At 54.0% G+C, this 18,433-nt stretch overlaps 7 protein-coding genes across 9 annotated transcripts; 4 read left to right on the top strand and 3 right to left on the bottom strand.

Annotated features, from left to right (window-relative positions):
* Positions 1-106: 106 nt before the first annotated feature.
* arp2 (actin-related protein 2) lies at positions 107-2,166 on the top strand. The gene is made up of 3 exons (XM_952303.2): positions 107-334; positions 559-990; positions 1,053-2,166. Exons 1-3 carry the CDS (start codon positions 310-312, stop codon positions 1,781-1,783), a joined length of 1,188 nt encoding a protein of 395 aa, XP_957396.1. The 5' UTR covers positions 107-309; the 3' UTR covers positions 1,784-2,166.
* Positions 2,167-2,248: 82 nt separating this feature from the next.
* Positions 2,249-5,531, top strand: stk-8 (serine/threonine protein kinase-8). Of its 2 annotated transcripts, none has more exons than XM_011396411.1 (2): positions 2,249-2,499; positions 2,859-5,531. In XM_011396411.1, the coding sequence occupies exons 1-2, from the start codon at positions 2,481-2,483 to the stop codon at positions 4,472-4,474; spliced, it is 1,635 nt and encodes a 544-aa protein (XP_011394713.1). In that variant the 5' UTR covers positions 2,249-2,480; the 3' UTR covers positions 4,475-5,531. The 2 variants fall into 2 exon arrangements, with proteins under 2 accessions (XP_011394713.1, XP_011394714.1); XM_011396412.1 differs by having other exon boundaries at positions 2,249-2,785.
* NCU07173 (ADP-ribosylation factor 6) lies at positions 5,526-8,094 on the bottom strand. Its single transcript, XM_952305.2, has 3 exons — positions 7,503-8,094; positions 6,660-7,276; positions 5,526-6,499 (listed from the first exon to the last, which is right to left on the bottom strand). Exons 2-3 carry the CDS (start codon positions 7,057-7,059, stop codon positions 6,345-6,347), a joined length of 555 nt encoding a protein of 184 aa, XP_957398.1. The 5' UTR covers positions 7,060-7,276; positions 7,503-8,094; the 3' UTR covers positions 5,526-6,344.
* A 595-nt stretch (positions 8,095-8,689) lies between these two features.
* Positions 8,690-10,996, bottom strand: NCU07174 (hypothetical protein). Its single transcript, XM_952306.2, has one exon. It carries the CDS (start codon positions 10,470-10,472, stop codon positions 9,087-9,089), a length of 1,386 nt encoding a protein of 461 aa, XP_957399.1. The 5' UTR covers positions 10,473-10,996; the 3' UTR covers positions 8,690-9,086.
* A 433-nt stretch (positions 10,997-11,429) lies between these two features.
* NCU07175 lies at positions 11,430-15,732 on the top strand. Of its 2 annotated transcripts, XM_011396413.1 has the most exons (4): positions 11,430-11,727; positions 11,969-12,192; positions 12,248-13,201; positions 13,272-15,732. In XM_011396413.1, the coding sequence occupies exons 2-4, from the start codon at positions 12,007-12,009 to the stop codon at positions 13,851-13,853; spliced, it is 1,722 nt and encodes a 573-aa protein (XP_011394715.1). In that variant the 5' UTR covers positions 11,430-11,727; positions 11,969-12,006; the 3' UTR covers positions 13,854-15,732. The 2 variants fall into 2 exon arrangements, with proteins under 2 accessions (XP_011394715.1, XP_011394716.1); XM_011396414.1 differs by having other exon boundaries at positions 11,492-12,192.
* amt (amidinotransferase) lies at positions 14,045-16,268 on the bottom strand. The gene has a single exon (XM_952308.3). The coding sequence runs from the start codon at positions 15,325-15,327 to the stop codon at positions 14,134-14,136; it is 1,194 nt and encodes a 397-aa protein (XP_957401.1). The 5' UTR covers positions 15,328-16,268; the 3' UTR covers positions 14,045-14,133.
* A 1,229-nt stretch (positions 16,269-17,497) lies between these two features.
* NCU07177 (hypothetical protein) lies at positions 17,498-17,902 on the top strand (the record flags this gene model as incomplete). Its single annotated transcript, XM_952309.1, has 1 exon — positions 17,498-17,902. One exon carries the CDS (start codon positions 17,498-17,500, stop codon positions 17,900-17,902), a length of 405 nt encoding a protein of 134 aa, XP_957402.1.
* Between the last annotated feature and the right edge of the window lie 531 nt (positions 17,903-18,433).

The following is an 18,433-nucleotide window of genomic DNA, read 5'->3' as shown; positions in this document are numbered from 1 at the left end:
AGCGGCGCCCTGTTTGAAGGAAAGCTTGGCAGTTAGCGAATGACCCCACATATCGATGCTACCCCCCCAGCTAGGCTACCGCGCTGGACTCCAGCTAATTACGGTGCCGTAGTCCACTTCGCTACCGTAACCCGGACAGGGCACCGACACCACTGCACCGACCGACCGACGGGACCACCGACACTTGGTTCCTGTTGATTCACCCGCGGGAGCTTTCCATTCTAGCTCCGATATACACTCGATATTCGAAACCCCGACGAAGCTATTCGCAACTCCATTGAAAGTTACCAAACCAAACAGCCGCCCAGCATGGCCAACACCGACGCTCCCATTGGTACGTCAGCTCTTCTCTCCGCCAACAACCCCTTATCCATCTGGTGTCTCGAGCTCAAGCTACCTTGACGACCACCAACACCACCACCACCCACCCATCTGCCTGACCGCGTCATCACCGTCGCCATGGCAGCTGTAGCCGTCGGACTCCGTCCTCAATCACTTCCACTTCACAACAACAAAATGAGCACAGCGCCCAGCTAACACTTCCCCCCTCGAACACAGTCCTCGATGGCGGTACCGGCTTCCTCAAGGTCGGCTACGCCGCCCAGAATTTCCCCGAATTCCAATACCCCTCGATAGTCGGCCGCCCCATTCTCCGCGCCGAAGAAGCCAAATCGCTTTCCGACTCCTCCGACATTGTGATCAAAGACATCATGTGCGGTGACGAGGCCGCGGCCGCCCGTACCATGCTCCAAATCAGCTACCCGATGGAGAACGGCATCGTCAAGAAGTGGGACGACATGCAGCACCTATGGGACTACACTTTTCACGAGAAGATGAAGGTCGATACGCGGGGAAGAAAGATCTTGTTGACGGAGCCGCCTTTGAACCCGTTGAAGAACAGGGAGCAGATGACCGAAGTCATGTTTGAGCGCTACGACTTTGGGGGTGTCTATGTCGCTATCCAGGCGGTGCTGGCATTGTATGCTCAGGGTATGTCACCGCTCCTTTACACGGCGACTTGAGGAAACAAGTAGCTGACAGACAACGCGCAGGTCTCTCCTCTGGTGTCGTAGTCGACTCGGGCGACGGTGTCACGCATATCGTTCCTGTCTACGAATCCGTGGTCCTCAACCACCTTACCCGCCGCCTCGATGTGGCCGGCCGCGACGTCACCCGCAACCTGATCGCCCTCCTTCTCCGCCGCGGCTACGCCCTCAACCGTACTGCCGACTTCGAGACCGTCCGCCAGATCAAGGAAAAGCTCTGCTACGTCTCGTACGACCTCGAGCTCGACAAGCGCCTGTCCGAAGATACCACCGTCCTCGTCGAGAGCTACACCCTTCCCGACGGCCGCGTCATCCGCGTCGGCTCCGAGCGGTTCGAGGCCCCCGAGTGCTTGTTCCAGCCGCACTTGGTGGATTGCGACCAGCCGGGTATCGCCGAATTCCTCTTCAACACCATCCAGGCCGCCGATGTTGACGTGCGCTCCTCGCTATTCAAGGCGATCGTCCTGTCGGGTGGTTCCAGCATGTACCCCGGCCTTCCAAGCAGACTGGAGAAGGAACTGAAGCAGCTGTGGTTGACGCGCGTGCTGGGAGGCAACCCCGAGAGGCTGAGCAAGTTCAAGGTCAGGATCGAGGACCCGCCGAGAAGAAGGCATATGGTCTTCTTGGGTGGTGCGGTGCTGGCGAATATCATGGCGGATAAGGAGAGCATGTGGATTACGAAGCAGGAGTGGGAAGAACAGGGCGCGAGGGTGTTGGAGAAGTTGGGTCCTAGGTAAGGGACTACCGAGGGTGAAGCTGTTTAGACTACAATAGCAGGCGATATAATGTTTTCCGTTGGTAGGTAAATAAAGGATAATGCGAGAGTTTGTTAGAGCTTGCTTGGGCTGGTGTAATTTTGTTGGTCCCGACAGGAGAAATCGAACAATGGCCTTGTGTCAAGAGTCATGGTCTTTTGGGATACCATGAAAGAAGTCCCCAATATCACAACGGCGCCAACATCAAGCAAGATGCGGACAGCGGAACGGGACGGTCCCGGACAAACATCGGGAAGACGGAAAGGTGAAATGGTCCACCCCCACTTGTTGGACATCGATACGGTACGCTAAGGCTGGCGGCGATACAGTGGCTTATCAGAGCTGACACACTAACAGAAGCAAACATCATCAGATCTCTGCTAGCCTGACATGTCGCTGGTGACGAAAAGGGTAATTGATGTTATTGTTTTCCTTCGTGTGTCACTTTGTTCTTGCCTTTGCGACAACAATATCAATCCAGCTCGTCGTCAAAATCCCCAGACCTGTCGTGTTCCCAGATCCTCACCGGCCATCTTTACTCGATTTCTCCAAACTCTCAAGCCCGGCTTCCATCGCCCAGCTACCGGCCACGCTAACACACCGTCTCCGCTCATCCATTCCCGAGTCTCACAGTGGTTTTCCCCCCGGGCCCGTGCAGATCGGGTACGGCTCAGATGACATGCCTCCGAAACCGAAATGTGAGTCGATGAACTTGATCCAATTCCTTCATTCAAAACATCATCCAGCCCTCCCAGCATGATCCCTTCAGTGTGTATCTTGTGCCCGGTTATATAGTTTATTTTCTCCAAATTCCCGAGAGCATCTTCAAACACAAAACAGACGGGCGGTGACTGCCCAGCCTCTCACTACCAAGTCACTACCTTGCATACACCAACCTCACTCTTATAAACATACAATCACCCCCCATGATGTACGGCACAAATAGAGCGAGAAACCAAAAGGCCGAAACCAGCTACCGCGGGTGTCAGTATCGCCTTTCCCCCCATTCATCTCTCATATCCTAGTCCAGTCCGACACTAACCGCCCTCAGTCTCAGACCAGCGTAGCAATGCCGGCCCCCTAAACTACCAAACCAAGGTCCGCATTACCGACCGCTACAAAGTCATCGGCTTCATCTCCTCCGGTACCTATGGCCGGGTCTACAAAGCCACCGGCCGACAAGGCCAAACCGGGGAATTCGCCATCAAAAAGTTCAAGCCCGACAAGGAAGGTGAAGCCGTCGTCAACTACACGGGCATCTCTCAGTCGGCGGTGCGTGAGATGGCGTTATGCTCCGAACTGCGAAACCACGCCAACGTTATCCGGCTCATCGAGATTATCCTGGAGGACAAGTGCATCTTCATGGTATTCGAGTACGCAGAGCACGATTTGTTGCAGATCATCCACCATCACACGCAAACGCCACGACATCCGATCGCGCCAGGGACCATCAAGTCGATAATGTACCAGCTGTTGCAGGGGGTGCAATACTTACACACCAACTGGGTATTACATCGAGACTTGAAGCCGGCGAACATCATGGTTACTTCTTCCGGAGAAGTGAAGATTGGCGATCTCGGACTGGCCAGGGTTTTCAAGCAGCCCATCCACAACCTCTACATGGGCGATAAAGTGGTCGTGACTATATGGTATCGCGCGCCCGAGCTGCTGTTGGGGAGCAAGCATTACACGACAGCTATCGACCTGTGGGCGGTGGGATGCATCTTTGCGGAGCTGCTGAGTCTTCGGCCCATCTTTAAGGGGGAGGAGGCCAAGATGGATAGCAAGAAGACGGTGCCGTTTCAGAAACATCAGATGCAGAAGATTGTGGACGTAATGGGCCTGCCGACGAGGGAGCGGTGGCCCTTGTTAGCCAGCATGCCCGAGTATAGCCAGTTGTCGACTTTACAGCCGCCCTTGCTGTCGACCAACACCTCCCACTCCCACGGCGGCGGCCACCACCCCTACGGCCATCGCTCCCAGCAACAACCGCCCGCGTCGCAAAACACGCACGGAAACCTCCAGAAATGGTACCACCAAACCACCGTCTCCACCCCTCTGACCTCGCTAGGAGCAGAAGGCTACAAACTCCTCGCCTCCCTCCTCGAATACGACCCCGAGAAACGCTTGACGGCCGCCGACGCCCTCGTCCACCCCTTCTTCACCTCGCCCACCTCGACCCCGCTGGCTTCTCTCAATAGCAACACGGCCAATAGCACTTCTCAAGGAACAGGAGCAGCAGCAGTCAACTGGTCACCAACCAACTGCTTCGAAGGACTCAAAAACGAGACGTACCCGTGCAGACGCGTGTCGCAGGACGACAACGATATCGGCTTCGGCACCGGAACAGGCAACCAGAGTGGGTCGCGGGTGAACACGGCTGCGGCCGGGACGGGGACGGGGCTGGTGATGGGACAAGCGCAGTCGCAGGTTCAGGCTATGGGAGGTTCGTTGGGGAATATCGGCGGACATGGACACGGACACGGACACGGACAGATGGGCGGCGGCGGGATGGGCCAAGGGATGGGAGGGTTGGGTCAAGGACATGGGGGGATGGCGCAAATGGCGGGGATGAAAAGGATGCATGATGCTGCTGCTGCTGCTGCTGCGGCGGCGGCGGCGGCGGTGCAGCAGAGTCATCCGAATAAGAGGATGAAAGGGTCACAGGGATAGGGATACGGTCTTGGTATTGAAAGACGCGGACGAAATCCCACGCAACGCCTTGAGGGACAGCAGGGACAGCAGCAGCCAAACAAGCCGGGAATGAGCTCGCGGCTTCGAGGATAGCTGAACGGCGTCATGGAAGGCAAGCCGGATGGTCAGTAGCCATTTGGACTGATTGACCGAGCCTGAGAACGTTTGGCGGACAGAGACTGGGGCGGAATCGAGTTATACAGTGGACGTACCTGTCCAACCCACATTCCTCATCACTTGGCTCGATTCCTGGGTACCAGTCTACCACCATCTGACCACCCAGGAACAGGACAGACCTTGCATCAACAATAGCTCCAATAAACAGTACAACTGCAGCGGCTTCACCACGAGTTCGCAAGCTCGAAATTGCGCCGCAAATGGTCCCACTACAAAAACAGGTCCAGCAACTACGACAAATCACACAGGAAGCACTGCGAATTCACAACGAGCGACGCAAGATCCCCCCCCTCTGACAGCGAAACAGTGCCTGGTTCAAGCGCAGCATCTCCATAACCTACAGCGCCTTGCGTCGGAGATGAACAAGCTAGCGGTAGCTGTGTTTCATCCCGAGCACTTGAAACTGCTGCAAGCACACGACGACGGCGCACAAACACATGGACAGCATCATCCGTTAGAACCATTGGATGATCTTGAATAGCATGCCTTGGAGGGTGCTAGATTCGCCGCCGGAACTTGTCCGGGTTTGTTTGGAGTTGCTGGGGTCACTGAGCAGGAGATCCTGAAAGGGGAGGACATGGACGTGTGAGGATGGTTACATGCTTGGGGGGTTGATTGTGTAGATGAAGCGAGGGAGACTAAAATGTAGGTACCTACCTGACATCGATGCGATCAGGACTTGATGAATATGAGAACAGCGTGGACTAGAAGAACATGGGAGGGAATACGAGAACAGGAGTCACGATAGAACCGGCGGGTATCGACATATAGCGTACAAATATACCTCTAGACATCATGAATCCACTTTACAAAATCACACTCGAAGCACACAGATCTCTTGGACCATGATGAATACGTACCAACAACTCTCTTTCTCTCTTCATACAACTAACTACCAACGCAGCTCGCTATAAAACAAAAAAAGTTAGGTATAAAAAAAGGAAGAAGAAAAAGCAAGTTACCCGGGTATCCTATGATGCCTCCACCACCAATATGTCTCTCTCTGTCTCTATCTCTGCCTTTCTACCTCTCTTTTGTATTCAGCTCCAACCAACCAAGGTAGCTGTTACTGTCCCCTCCCCTCCCCCTAGCTTCCCTCTCTGTGCTAACCAAACAAAAAGGATGTCAAAAGCCACGCGCCAAATAACAACAACAACGACAACACAAATCAGGTGACTAGGGTAAATTACGGATTATTTTCGTTGTCCTTTATGCTTCTTCCTCCTCTCTTTCTTCCTCCACCCAGCCAAGCCAAGTCCTTCTGTTCGTTGCGTACCCCGAGCCGAGGCTTGGACATCTCCCGTTTTCGTTAGAACAAAAAGCATTTCTTGGGATGTGTCATGACCAACTTCCTCTCCCTTCTTCCATTTCTTTCTTTCTTTCTGGCCTGGGCCGTCGCTATAGAGTCAGGGCTTTCGGTCTGATTGGGGGTATCGGTTTTCTTGCGATCTTGTCTCGAAGCGAGGTTGTCATTATCCATCTACGGGACTGAAGCTTGGAAGTAACGGACGGGGAAGCCTTCCGGCCGACCGAGCAAGCCAGCTAGCCAGCTAGAGTAATTAGACAGCCGGCCGGCCGGCCAACCAGTCAGATCCCATACGTCGACACCGAGCGGGCGGCCCTCCCTGTGTGTGTTTTATTGATGTCGAAATCGATCGAGGTTAGAAATCGATCACTGCTTCTGGGCAGCCTTCATGTTATCGGACAGCCAGTTGAAGCCCTCCTGCAGACCGGCCTTGTCTATCGCAATGGTGGGTTGTACGGCGTAGATGCGGTCCTTGAGCTTGTTGAGCTGGAGCTTCTCGGTGACTTCCTGGGGAGTCATGGCTGTAGAATGTCTGGTTAGCATAGGTTCATCCATACCCCTCAGGCTTTTGTCCCAAAAACCCCAGTTCGAGCGCAGCGAGCAAAGAAAAAGAGAGCCGAGCGCAGCGGACACCTCGTCGAAAATACAATTCCAAGGGAAGAAGAAGAAGGGAGTACTCACCACCAGCAATATCCTGCTTGTTAGCAAACACCAACAACAAGCAATCCTTCATCTCGCGATCATTGATAATCCGATGCAACTCCACCCGCGCCTCGTCGATTCTGTTATGGTCCGCGCTGTCCACCACGAAAATCAGACCCTGGGTACCCGAGTAGTAATGGCGCCAGAGGGGACGGATCTTGTCCTGGCCGCCGACGTCCCAGATGTTGAACTTGATGTTTCGGAGGGTGACCGTCTCGACGTTGAAGCCAACCGTGGGGATGGTGGTGACGTGGTCTTGCAGCTTGAGCTTGTACAGGATGGTGGTCTTGCCGGCGGCGTCGAGACCGAGCATGAGCACACGGACTTCTTTGGTGCCGAAGAGCTTGGCCATGAAGCCGAGGGACATGACGTTGCCCATTTTGGCGGTGGTCTGAAGGGAGAGGTTGTGGATGTGTGTGAGAGTGGTGGTGGTGGTGGTGGTGGGTGGTTGCGAGTTCGACCGGAGTGGTGTGGTTTAGGTGTCTATGGACGACACGACAAGTTCAATCGGATCGCGACAAAGGAGTGTGGTGGTGGAAGGGACTGATGATGAGTTGTCGACTGGCGATGGGCAGGAAGCGGAACTAAGGAGCGGACTGGAGAGAAACATGTGTTAGTCTGGCTTGTTAGAGGTTGGGGCGTGGTAGCGCACGTAGACTACTGGACTGGAGGTAGTGGTAGGTAATGTAATATGGGCGAGACAGTTGAGGGAACAGTGGGGAGACCGATGAGGTTTCAAGATGGCGACCGGCCATGGTGTAGCGAAACCATCAATTACCAGCCTAGTAGCCTGGGGAAGTGAAGACAGACAAACGAACGTACCTGGGGTATCGTGTTGGTGATTACAATTGGATTAGGCGCAAAGGGGTGTATGTAATGGTGATAGTAGCGTATGTCGTCTGGCGTCTGGCGTCTGATGCTTCTTCACGTGTGAGAGATGCCGTCGTTGTCGTCGCAAACAGCGCGGGTAGGTAGGTAAGGTGTAGGTAGCGGGCTGTGTATCGCTCGGTAGTAGTAGAGTAGTTCACGACAGGCAAGGAGCAGATTAATTAAAAGCAGGTGGTGCCGTGGGCCGTGGAGTGGGTGAAACCTGGCGGAGATGTAGACGATCAGGCTTGTTGATCCAATGTCGGGCAGTCAGACGGACTGAGGGGAGGGAGTGGGAGAGAAGGGAATGGAGACGGAGACACGACAGTCGGCAGTCAGTCAACAGGGCCAAGCCACAACAGTGAGATGGAAACAGAAGATGGAAGCGCAAAAGTTCATCAGTCAGTCAGTCAGTCAGTCAGGAGGACGGAGCTCAGGAGGGAGGAGGGGAGGGGAGGGGAGGGGAATTGGGAGATTTGATGAAGCCAGGCCAGGCCAGGCATCGGAGAGAAAGTCCTCGTCTCTGTCGCTCAGCACGGTACTGCGTGTTTGGCTTGTCTGGTCGCTAATCCCAGAAGGGAACAGGGCCCTTCTTCCGTGTCGAGGATATTTCCCCCATTTCCTTGATGCCCCTGAGGAAGGAGCCAATCAGCGGCCAGATCGGGAATTGCCATTTCCTGCTGCAGCGGGGTCCGTGCTTCCCTCCAGCGAGCCAGGCGTGGCACGACCAGGGAGGGGCCTGTAGTTTAGTGGTCTGCAGTGGGCACTGGCGGGATCCACCGGGAAATTCAAAATGATGATGACGGGAAGCGATGCGATGCTGAGAATTGATTGCCGTGACCTTTCCGGCAATCAGACTCCCCCATTCCCCCAAATGAACCCAGCAACTTATCTCCGGCAGCTGGGTCAAGACAACTGAACAACCACCATGGATGGATAGAATGGGAAGATATGGGATATTTATAGGCAAGAATAATACCAATGGATATATACCTACCTAATCCCCTTGTTACCTACCTACCTATTCGGGCTTCCATCTGTTCTTGTAGGGCAATCCGCCGATATGCCTTCGGCGGCCTCTGCCGAAAAAGGTAGTGTAGACCTCGCTTCGCTCCACGATGAGGTTTGCGGGACTGGAACAAAGACAAGCACTCATTGATTAAATCTGGCCACAGCAGAGAACCGCACCGAAACTAGACATACACTCGTCATCATGGATCGGATGAATTGTTGATACCACCATGATATATCCAGTATTCTAAACAGCCCGCTGGGTGTATTCGCTGCTTGTACAAACCATGCCTGTTCCGTATGTCGTATCCTGCGCATAACCACCAAATACCAAAATCTCCAACCCATCCCTGGGCATACGAGCAACCCATATGTATATTGCCGTGCCCTTGTCATTGCCCCAATACCTCTTCTTTCCCTAGAGTCGTGCCCATCCGAACCATCCTCACCGAGTTCAAGGTCGCTGAGCCGAAAGTTCAGGCGTAAAAGGTCTTCTATCCTCGTCTTCCTCATCCCAACATCAGCCTTCTAAGCCCTATACTCCACCACAAACCGCCTCTCCACTAACTGCAGCGTCCCACTGTTCTCCTCTCCCTCAAACCTCAACTTGACCCTCTGCTTGCCCTCTCCCTCGCCCTCGGCTTCGGTTCCCATCACCTCCGCCTTGTAGAATGTCGTGCTATCCGGATACAGCGCCAACACCACCTTGCCCTTTTCCAGCTTGGGCAGCTTCTTCTCTTCTTCTCCCGCCGCGGGAATGGGTATCATGCTCGACGCAGAAGTGCGGTACTCGACGCGTTCGTCCGGCTTCAGATCGGGATCGGCGTCCTGCACGCGATACCGACGAGACTTGCCCTCGCCCGAAACTTGTTGCACGCGTCCCAGCATCCACTCGGTGGTTTCGTTTCCCGACGCCGGGGAGGCTTTGGGCTTGAAGACTACGTCTTGGCCCTTGTGGAAGATGACTTTGGCGCGTTGGGTGGCGCCTGCTGTTGTAGGTCCTGCGGAAGTGGTGCCGTTGGAGGTGGTGCTGGTGTTGGGTTCCGGAGGGACGGAATCCTTGGAGGGTGTGTCGCGGGGAGGCACGCTGTCGCGGGCGGTAGAAGCCCTATCACTGCCGGCCGTAGTATTGGCTCCGCCGAGCTTCCTGGTGTGACTTGACAGAGGAGAAGGGACAGGTGAGTCGCCGGCGCCGTCAAAGTCGTACATGGAACTTAGATCGCGGTCGCTGTGTTTATCCCTGTCCTTGTCTCCCAATCCCAACTTGTCACCCAGCCTCTCCGAATTACGGTCCCGATCTCTGCCCCCTTCTTTCTCCCCCTTTTCCCTGTCCCCGCGGTCGCCACGATCCTTGTCACCCCGATCACGGTCCCTATCTCCCCTCCCTTCACGATCTCCTCCTCGATCCCCCTTTCCCCCCGCATGCCCCCTGGCCGAACTTGACCTCCCTCCGCTCCCCAAAAGGCTGGAGCTGTTTCTGTCCCGTCCCGCACTACCGGAATGAGGTCCCGGCGTGCCCACGCTATGCACCACCCCTTCGCTCTCCTCCCTCGCCTTGACTAGTGCTCGCAACACCATGACATGTTCAATCACCTCTTGGAGTTTTTGTTTGCTGATGTCAGCACCGCCCACTCCGGCGCGGATGAGCGTGTCGAGCGTTTGTTCTAGGGCTGCAATGTCGGTTTTGTCTTCAGCATTGGGTGAATTCTCTTTTGAAGCTTGTGCTTCACGTGACTTGGCAATCAGAGAGTCCTGAGCGAGAATGGCGCGGATCTGGTCGTTGGAGGTGTTGATGGAATCGACCAGCTCGCGGATCTCGTCTTTGATTTGGGACCAGATCTGGGCTTCCTCGCCTTGGGTGCTGGACGACGAGTTGCGGTTGGGGTTGCGGGATTGACGGTTGCGAGATGACATTTTGGCTGTGTGTGTTGGGGGGGCGTGAGTGCCCCTACTTGTCGTGTTGTGAGTGAGTGGTGTGGATGAGTGTTTGTTGCTGCAGTGATGTGGACGTCGAGGTTCTCACGAGGGGATGCACGGTGAGGGGAGCCTGGATGGCCAGGATGGGTATCTCAGCGAGTAACGTGGGCTTGAAAAAGGTGTGATATGTTAATAAATTATATAACGTGATTGAGTAAGAAGCTTCCGTCCAGCAGAGACAAGTGATGAATGCCGAATACTTCAGTGGGGAGATAATGGTTTGGTCGAAGAAATTCCCACGACAGGAAGGGAACTTTGAAATGGAAGCTGGGGGGTTTCATAGAGCGTGAAAAGCACGGACCACCAACCACATGCCCGACGTGATGTTTCTAAAATGCAGCAAGTTTCAAGGAATCTGCAGACAGAAAGACCTGGAAGCAGTTTGAACCGAGCCTCTATTATGTAGGCTGCTACTCCTGCATTGGATTTGGGAAGTAAACTGAAAGAAAGCAGGAAGACGACGCCGCGTGGTGAGGGACGTTGTCATGGTGTTGACATTCAACTAAGTTATTACCGGCAGGCATCTCTACCTAGTGCAGACTGCAGCCAGGTACCTACCCCACTTCTCCCGGCCGGCGTCTGGGCCTCTCAATACCTATTGAGCGAAGGGCAAGCGTATCGTATCGTCAGCGCTAACAATTTCCCCAGAGCATCAAGGGAACTGAACCCGACTTGACTTCGTTGTCTTATCAGCTTCCACTTCCGATCCGTCATCCTCCTCTTGTTCATCACAACTCAACTTTTGTTGACTTTATGTATCAATCCGGACAATGAAATGCCTTACATAAAAAATATGATAAAAACACACCCTCGGCCCTTCCCCAGTGCAACTCTCCCGCCTTTCATCAGCCCGTGTCAGCCAAGCCCGCGTCTTGCCCCAAAGCAGCACACATTCAACGCCCTTTCCGGCTATCATTCGCTGATCAAGCCTTACCCCAACATCCATCACGAATAACCATCGATAAAAGAGTGGTATCTGAGTGGGCTACTTTATCTATCTCCAGGCCTATCAATCCCCAACCCATCCAGCCTCTCCAAGCCAAGATAAGCTTAAACGGACCAACTAGTCTAACCCACCACGGTCATGTTGGCGTCGAGTGTCCGAACGGTTTGAGGGTTTGAGGAGGGGTTGTGAGTGGCTGCTGATTCCATCTTTCAAGATTGGTTACCTTATCTTGAAAGACATGTCGTCGTAGGTTCTCATCTCTATTTACCTTTTCTTCTTCTTCATGTTCCCTCCTTCCATCTTTCTTGATTTGCCCTTGTCTCGAGAGTCCCAAGATCGCGGAATGTGCACATGGAAGCCAGTGTTACACCGCCGATAGTGATCTGTAAACGTTGGAGTTTCATTGCATTCGTCTTCTACATCTCTACCGTACATTATTGAAGTACTACACACATTTTCCAATCTTGCTCATCTTACACCACCACAGTGTCAGTCTCAAACCCAATTCTAGATACGACAGTCAAGATGGGCACTCATGACTCCATATCCTCTGTCCAACCCGACCTGGAGCAACCCTCCCATGCCGGCGGCCATGGCAGCAACGGCATCGATGAACTCGACGAGTCCCGTCTCGCCCAGTTCGGCTACAAGCAAGAACTCAACCGCGACTGGGGCCTAGCTCACAACTTTGGCGTATCCTTTTCCATCATCGTCAGTCTCCTCTCTTTTCTCATATGTATCCCCACACGTCACTAACAGACCACAGTCCGTCATCACCGGTCTCACCACCCTCTTCTCCTATGGCCTCGCCACCGGCGGTCCAGCCGTCATGTCCATCTCTTGGATCGTCATTTCCTTCTTTACCCTCCTAGTCGCCATCGCCATGGCCGAAATCGTTTCCGCCATCCCTACCTCCGGCGGCCCTTATTTTTGGTCCGCCATGCTCGCTCCTCCACGATGGTCTCCCTTTCTAGCCTGGTTGACGGGCTGGTTCAACTTGCTCGGTCAAGTAGCCGTCACGACGGGCATCACGTTCGGGCTGGCGGGCCTGGTGTCTACAGCCATCACAGTCAAGAACCCCGATTACGAACCGACGGCTGCCAAGACGATTGGCATCTATGCGGCCCTGTTGGTTAGTCATGGCGTGGTGAACACGTTTGGCGTGAAGGGGCTGAGGTTCTTGAATAACGTGAGCATCGTGCTGCATAGCGCGGGGATTACGGCGCTTTGTATTGCTGTCTTGGCCAAGGCGCCCAAGCTGCAGAGCGCCAAGTTTGTGTTTGGGACATATCACGATGGGACGGCAGCCGAAGAAGGGACAGAAGGCTGGGGCCAGCGCGCATCCCCGGCATATGTGGTCCTCTGCGGCGCTTTGCTGTCTCAGTATACCCTCACTGGTTTTGACGCCAGTGCACATCTGAGCGAGGAGACAAAGAATGCGAGTTGGTCTGCGCCCATTGGCGTAGTGAGCTCTGTAGGGTTCAGCTCGCTGTTTGGCTTTTTCGTGCTCATGGCTTTCCTTTTCAGCATCCAGGACTTTGAGAGCACGCTGAACAGCAAGTATGGGCAGCCCGTGCTACAAATCTTGGTGGACGTTGCTGGCGAGGATGGCGCCCTGGTCTTGTTCAGCTTGATCATGCTTTGTGTCTGGCATTGTGGGCTGTTTAGCATGACGAGCAATTCGCGCATGATGTTCTCCTTTGCGCGTGACAGAGGCATTGTCAGTCGCCCCCTCTATTCCTTTCACCTTTTTTCGTGGGTTGAACTCTACTAACAGGCCCCCAAAACAGCCCTCCTTTTTCCACCAAGTCGACGACCGCTTTAAATCCCCTATCCGCGCCGTCTGGCTCGCCGCCATTCTCTCCTTCATCCTCGCCCTCCCCTCTTTAGGGAGCGATGTCGCCTTCGCAGCCGCCACCTCCATCGCCACGATCGGTCTGTACCTCTCCTACGGTCTGCCTATCATGATCGGTTTCTTCTGGCACAAGAACTTTACAGCCATGAAAGGCCCCTTCAACCTCGGCGCTCTCTCCCGTGTCATCGCTGGCGCGGCATGCTTGTGGATCTGTTTCATCACGGTGGTGTTCTGTTTGCCTACTGCCAACCCGGTTACCAGCCAGACGCTGAACTACACCGTTGTGGCGGTGGGAATCATTGCGGTTGGGTCGATAGGGTCATGGGTCGTTTGGGCGAGACGGTGGTTTACGGGCCCGGCGGCCGAGGTGGCCGAGGCCATGAGGTTGGGTGTCGATATCACGGAGCCGGGGGCGTTGGAGAAAAAGGAGAAGGAGGCGTTGGAGGGTGCGAGGATGGAAGGAGAGAGGGAAGCGAGGGAAAGGGAGGAGAAGCAGCCACCTGCTGTCAGTGAGTAATCAATTGGGCTCGAAGCGTGGTACAATATCAATACAGCACCTCCTCATTCCATCCGGGTATATCATCAAGTGTCAAGTTCCATGACACTGCTACAAATGTGGTCCTTTTCGGAGTTGACACATAGCGCTCATCGAGCAAGCACCAGTACCGAACATGGACGAGCACGAGGAGACCGTCTAATAGCATGCCCTTATAGGAAAGAACATCAAACAAGCAAATAGCATTCAATCTGTTTTCACATGACCGTCCACATCATCAGTCCCTCCTCCTACTTCCACCTCAAAGCTCCTTTCTAACCAAATCAACAGTCGCACAATGAAACGATCCCCCCAAGCTATTCACGTGTCTAAACGGCAACCTCACCACTTCCATCCCAAACTCCTCCTCCAACCACCTCGCAAACCTCTCCTGCCTCTCCTCCACCACAATCGTCTTCTCATCCACACTCATGGCATTGAGAACCAACCACTTGGAGCACATGTACCTCGGCGGTCCCTCATCCTCCTCCTCTTCCTCCTCCTCTTCGGGATTCCACGGCAACGGCCGCAAATCCCAGTCCCTAAAAACCTCATGCCGTCGCAGTTCCTCCTCGGTGACACGCGAGGGGCAGTAGATCAACGTCCCCTGGCGCAAGGGGAGGATGGTCGCATCTATGTGCATCGCGTGGTCATCGGTGGTGTTGAGGAGCTCGACGGTATACGGGGCGGGCAGCACGGCGCGGAGATAGTCGACGCCTTTGGGGTTAGTGACGTGCGAGAGCTGGCCGATGAGGACGGTGCCGAAGCGCATAAAGTCTGCGCAGTCAAAGGCTGGGCGGGTATTGTTGATTGCCCAGTGTGTTGAGGTTTGTTTGCCGTTTTGACTGCTTCTGGGGATGGTTCCGTTCTGTTTGGCACCACCATCTTTTTCAGGCTTGTCGTCATCCAAAAGCCCATCATACAACGTATCGCCCCCCACAATCTTGGGAGCACGACACACCCTCACTGACTCGCCTGCTTTCCGAGCCGTTTCCATGATATCCTCCAGAACATCATGGTACGCAAGCTCGATCTCACCCCTCCTACAGCCCCAACCAAAACACGCCTCGACCATCGTCCTCCCCACCACCATCAGTCCGTCCCTCGGCATTGCACCGGTATACCCTCCCTTTCCCTCATTTGCCTTAGCCCAATTCACTTCTTTGGGTCTGTACACCTTGATGCCGAATCTGTCCGTCATCACGCGCGCAAAGTTGTCGAGTTCTTGGTCTGCTTTGGCGACAATGTCTGCTGGAAAGGGGTGGTGAGGACGGAATTCGGGGTGGTGGAGGGTGGGCATGGTTGCGCGGATCATGTGTGGAGGTTCCGAGGGGAAGAGGGAATGGGTGGCACGGCCGATGATGAGGGCGCGGAGGGGGGAGTATTCGTTGGAGGCTGAGATGATGGTGGGTGAATCCAAGGTGGAGGGTGTCACTGTGTCTTTTTTGAGGATCATCTTGGGAAGCGTTGTGTGTCGAATCTTGGTGTATGGATTGGGTTCAAAAAGTCTGGCGATTTAGTCTGAGAGATGTCGTGTACTGGACTCTCCTTCTTCAGGGTCTTGCCGGCGACTTATAAGTCCGAGAGGCCCTGTTCGAAGCTTGACTTCTCGTCGTGATTTCGCGCCTCAAGGTTGCCGCTCATCCTTCCAGAACGTCATTTGTCCTCCACATGCAGTCCGCCGTCGCTTCATTCCTCGGTCCATCTTCCCTTCCAGCCAGCCCCAGCCCGTATATGCCATTCCGAAGGGAACTCACCTCAGCTCATCGTCTCGTGAAAGGAAAAACCACCAAGCATGTGCACCCAACCTATCACCTCCCCGACACGATGTTTACTCAACTTTCCCATCCCACGTTGTCACAAGAAGGCGGAAGAATTCTGACGTCGTACGGCGCCTTACCCACGCTCCCCAAACACTCGGTTTGGTAATGGAAATTCTGTGAACCTGTCGCTGGGGGATACCATCTAGTAATATGTCTCACCGCGGGACCTTGGAGATCTGCACGATGGCTCGGAATGGCGGGAATACCCTGCAAATGTGGCGTCGCCGCCGTCATCTTCGACCTTTGGCGGCTGGGGTCGTCGCGTCTGGTGGGGGGTGGTAATAGGTCCTGGAAGTTTTTCCGATCTTGTCTCACCTGGCGGGACGATCCGGTCCTGTCGGCTGTCGAATGCAAGGGAAGCCTACCTGCGTACCGCCTGATTCGGGAAGAATTGAGCAGGTATTTTGCGGGGAAGAAGAGGCGGAAGACGCATCTCTGTCGTGGGACGTTGCTCTTGGCTTCAGAAGACGGGCTGGGACTCGAGCTCGATCGAGATTTGGAAATGTGCGATGCGCGCCTTCTTCAGTTCTGTAAGCGATCATGAATAAGCGGGATCTCGAGCATCAAAACTGCGGGGAAATGACGGAGTAAGGCACGAGAGAGGAAGAAAAAGAAAGGAGTGGCTTCCGTACCTTCCAACTTGTACCCCTCCGAGCCCCCCCGAGCCCTCCTCGTGTCATCCGATGTCAAAACCCGCCTAATGGCCATATAAGGGACCTGGTTGGCTACTCCTTCCAACAACAACCGCTTGGTCAGATGGCACAGTGGTCTACCGATTGAGTCTCTAAAACTCAAAAAACAAAAAAAAAACCTATTGCCTGTCCGGATCGGGAACGGTGTGCCAAGATACGAAAAGGGGTCTTCACATTCTAGTAGCCGGTCTACCTATATGGTATCTGGGAACGCTCCAGTCGACAGGAACGAGACATTCATACGGTTCACCATTGCTCTGAACGAGCGGTTGTTGTTTTTTCGCCCCTTTTTCTTTTTTCCACTTGTTTGGAGAGGTGATGAGTTCGAACAATGGTTGGTGACTTTTTTTTGCACATCTTTCTGGGAGCAAACGTCTCCAGCCTTTCAAATGACATGGCCAGCGAGAAGGTCCCTACTTCATTCATAACAATTGCTGAAGTGAGAGATCCGTGAAGGCCATGAAGGGAGAAGAGCGAAGTTGGACAAGAAATAAAAATTTGCGTTTGATGGAAGGGGTGAGGAGTGTAATTGGCAGTCTATTGTGATGGCGTGGGGGTGTTTCGATCTCTTGGTGCACGTAGGATGATTGCCCTTGCCAACAAACGTGCTGCGTAGAGTTGGAAATGGCTGTCATGATGGCTTATTCTCGGTTCATGATGGGTATTGCTGCCGAGGACTTGTCAACGGTGATTGCAAAGAGAACCTATTGCTTCAGTTGATGAAATTGTCCAAACGGAGACGTGATGTCGCGGACATAGCTCGTTCCATTCCCCGTTCTTCCGATTCCATACGGGCACAGTTGGTAGACACTGAAATCAAAAACACCAACACAAGTCAATGTCATCAAACGCCAACACCGTCATGAAGTGTCAACCTCAGTCAGTGTTAATGACGGAAGGCCTCCTCTGAGGTCCATGTTGATAGCACTTTCCCTTCTCCGTGAAGCCATATAAGCAAACTCCATACGCACCTTCCGAGCAAGTCCTAACCAGCACAACACATCACAACCACTTCCATTTGCATTTCCTACCAGTCCACCAAACTCACAATTGACAACCAAACCCACCAAACCAACATCGACTAGCCACCACACAACACTCTACCATCAAAATGATCTTCAACATTCCCCTCCCCACCACCTTCGGCGAGCCCATTCCCACGGTTCCCAGCAAGCCCATCCCTACCGTGCCCAGCAAGCCGGTTCCTTCCAAGCCCAGCAACAAGCCTGAGCCCGAGGACGAGGACGTCTTCACCCCTTACACATTTGGTGAACCCATTCCTACCGTGCCCAGCAAGCCCATCCCCACGGTTCCTAGCAAGCCCGTCCCCAGCAAGCCCGGCAATGGCAACAAGCCCGAGGAGTTCGACTTTGATGGTCTCGTCCCCTTCCACACCTTTGGCGAGCCTATCCCTACCGTCCCCAGCAAGCCTATTCCCACGGTTCCCAGCAAGCCTGTTCCTAGCAAGCCTGGCAACAAGCCTACGGATGAGGACACGGATCTTGAGGATGAGTAGGGTACTAAGTGAGGAGCGGTGGAGGCACTGAGCCTATGGGGTTGAGCATCAGGGGTGGAAGAATGGCAAGGACAAGAAGGTGAATGGAGGAATGAAGGAACGAGGATGGCAGGGTAGATGGATGAATCAACGAAGGGATTATGCATCTGAGAAGGGGGTATGATCGGGAATGGAAAATTGACCACGATACCTCATACACAACTGATTAGCCGATTTGAGAAGCGCCTGACCATTAGGACGATGGAATTGATGGGAAGAAACATGTGGATGAGAGCATCAGAATCGAAAGTGCATGGAGTTGAAGAAGAATGGTGAGACATAGCGAGAGTAAGATATATAAGAAACGACAATCGTCGTCAATAGAAAGTCCATCTGTTCCCATGTCCACCCATTGGATTTGATCATGTCCGTGTAAACACATCATGGGTATTTTCAGAGGTCGACCTATGCCCTGTAAGTCGTTCGAGTGGGACTATCCTTCTGCACAGCTTAGCGGCTGCATGAATGTCCGACTCCAGAAGAACTCGGGTG

The sequence above is a fragment of the Neurospora crassa genome, linkage group V, assembly GCF_000182925.2.
Source record: "Neurospora crassa OR74A linkage group V, whole genome shotgun sequence".
Taxonomy (NCBI): Eukaryota; Fungi; Ascomycota; class Sordariomycetes; order Sordariales; family Sordariaceae; genus Neurospora; species Neurospora crassa.
The sequence above is the reverse complement of the archived record's forward strand: the minus strand, read 5'-3'. Positions and strand labels throughout refer to the sequence as shown.

Excerpts from the sequence above, each read along its gene's own strand:
- stk-8 (XM_011396412.1), top strand. The coding sequence starts at position 2,728 with ATGATGTACGGCACAAATAGAGCGAGAAACCAAAAGGCCGAAACCAGC. Across the intron at positions 2,786-2,858 it reads CGAAACCAGCTACCGCGGGT|ACCAGCGTAGCAATGCCGGC; the intron begins GTCAGTATCGCC and ends CCTCAGTCTCAG.
- arp2 (XM_952303.2), top strand. The coding sequence starts at position 310 with ATGGCCAACACCGACGCTCCCATTG. Across the intron at positions 335-558 it reads CAACACCGACGCTCCCATTG|TCCTCGATGGCGGTACCGGC; the intron begins GTACGTCAGCTC and ends CCTCGAACACAG. Across the intron at positions 991-1,052 it reads GCTGGCATTGTATGCTCAGG|GTCTCTCCTCTGGTGTCGTA; the intron begins GTATGTCACCGC and ends GACAACGCGCAG.
- NCU07173 (XM_952305.2), bottom strand. The coding sequence starts at position 7,059 with ATGGGCAACGTCATGTCCCTCGGCTTCATGGCCAAGCTCTTCGGCACC. Across the intron at positions 6,500-6,659 it reads CAAGCAGGATATTGCTGGTG|CCATGACTCCCCAGGAAGTC; the intron begins GTGAGTACTCCC and ends GACATTCTACAG.
- NCU07174 (XM_952306.2), bottom strand. The coding sequence starts at position 10,472 with ATGTCATCTCGCAACCGTCAATCCCGCAACCCCAACCGCAACTCGTCG.
- amt (XM_952308.3), bottom strand. The coding sequence starts at position 15,327 with ATGATCCTCAAAAAAGACACAGTGACACCCTCCACCTTGGATTCACCC.
- NCU07175 (XM_011396413.1), top strand. The coding sequence starts at position 12,007 with ATGGGCACTCATGACTCCATATCCTCTGTCCAACCCGACCTGGAGCAA. Across the intron at positions 12,193-12,247 it reads GCGTATCCTTTTCCATCATC|TCCGTCATCACCGGTCTCAC; the intron begins GTCAGTCTCCTC and ends AACAGACCACAG. Across the intron at positions 13,202-13,271 it reads TTGCGCGTGACAGAGGCATT|CCCTCCTTTTTCCACCAAGT; the intron begins GTCAGTCGCCCC and ends CCCCCAAAACAG.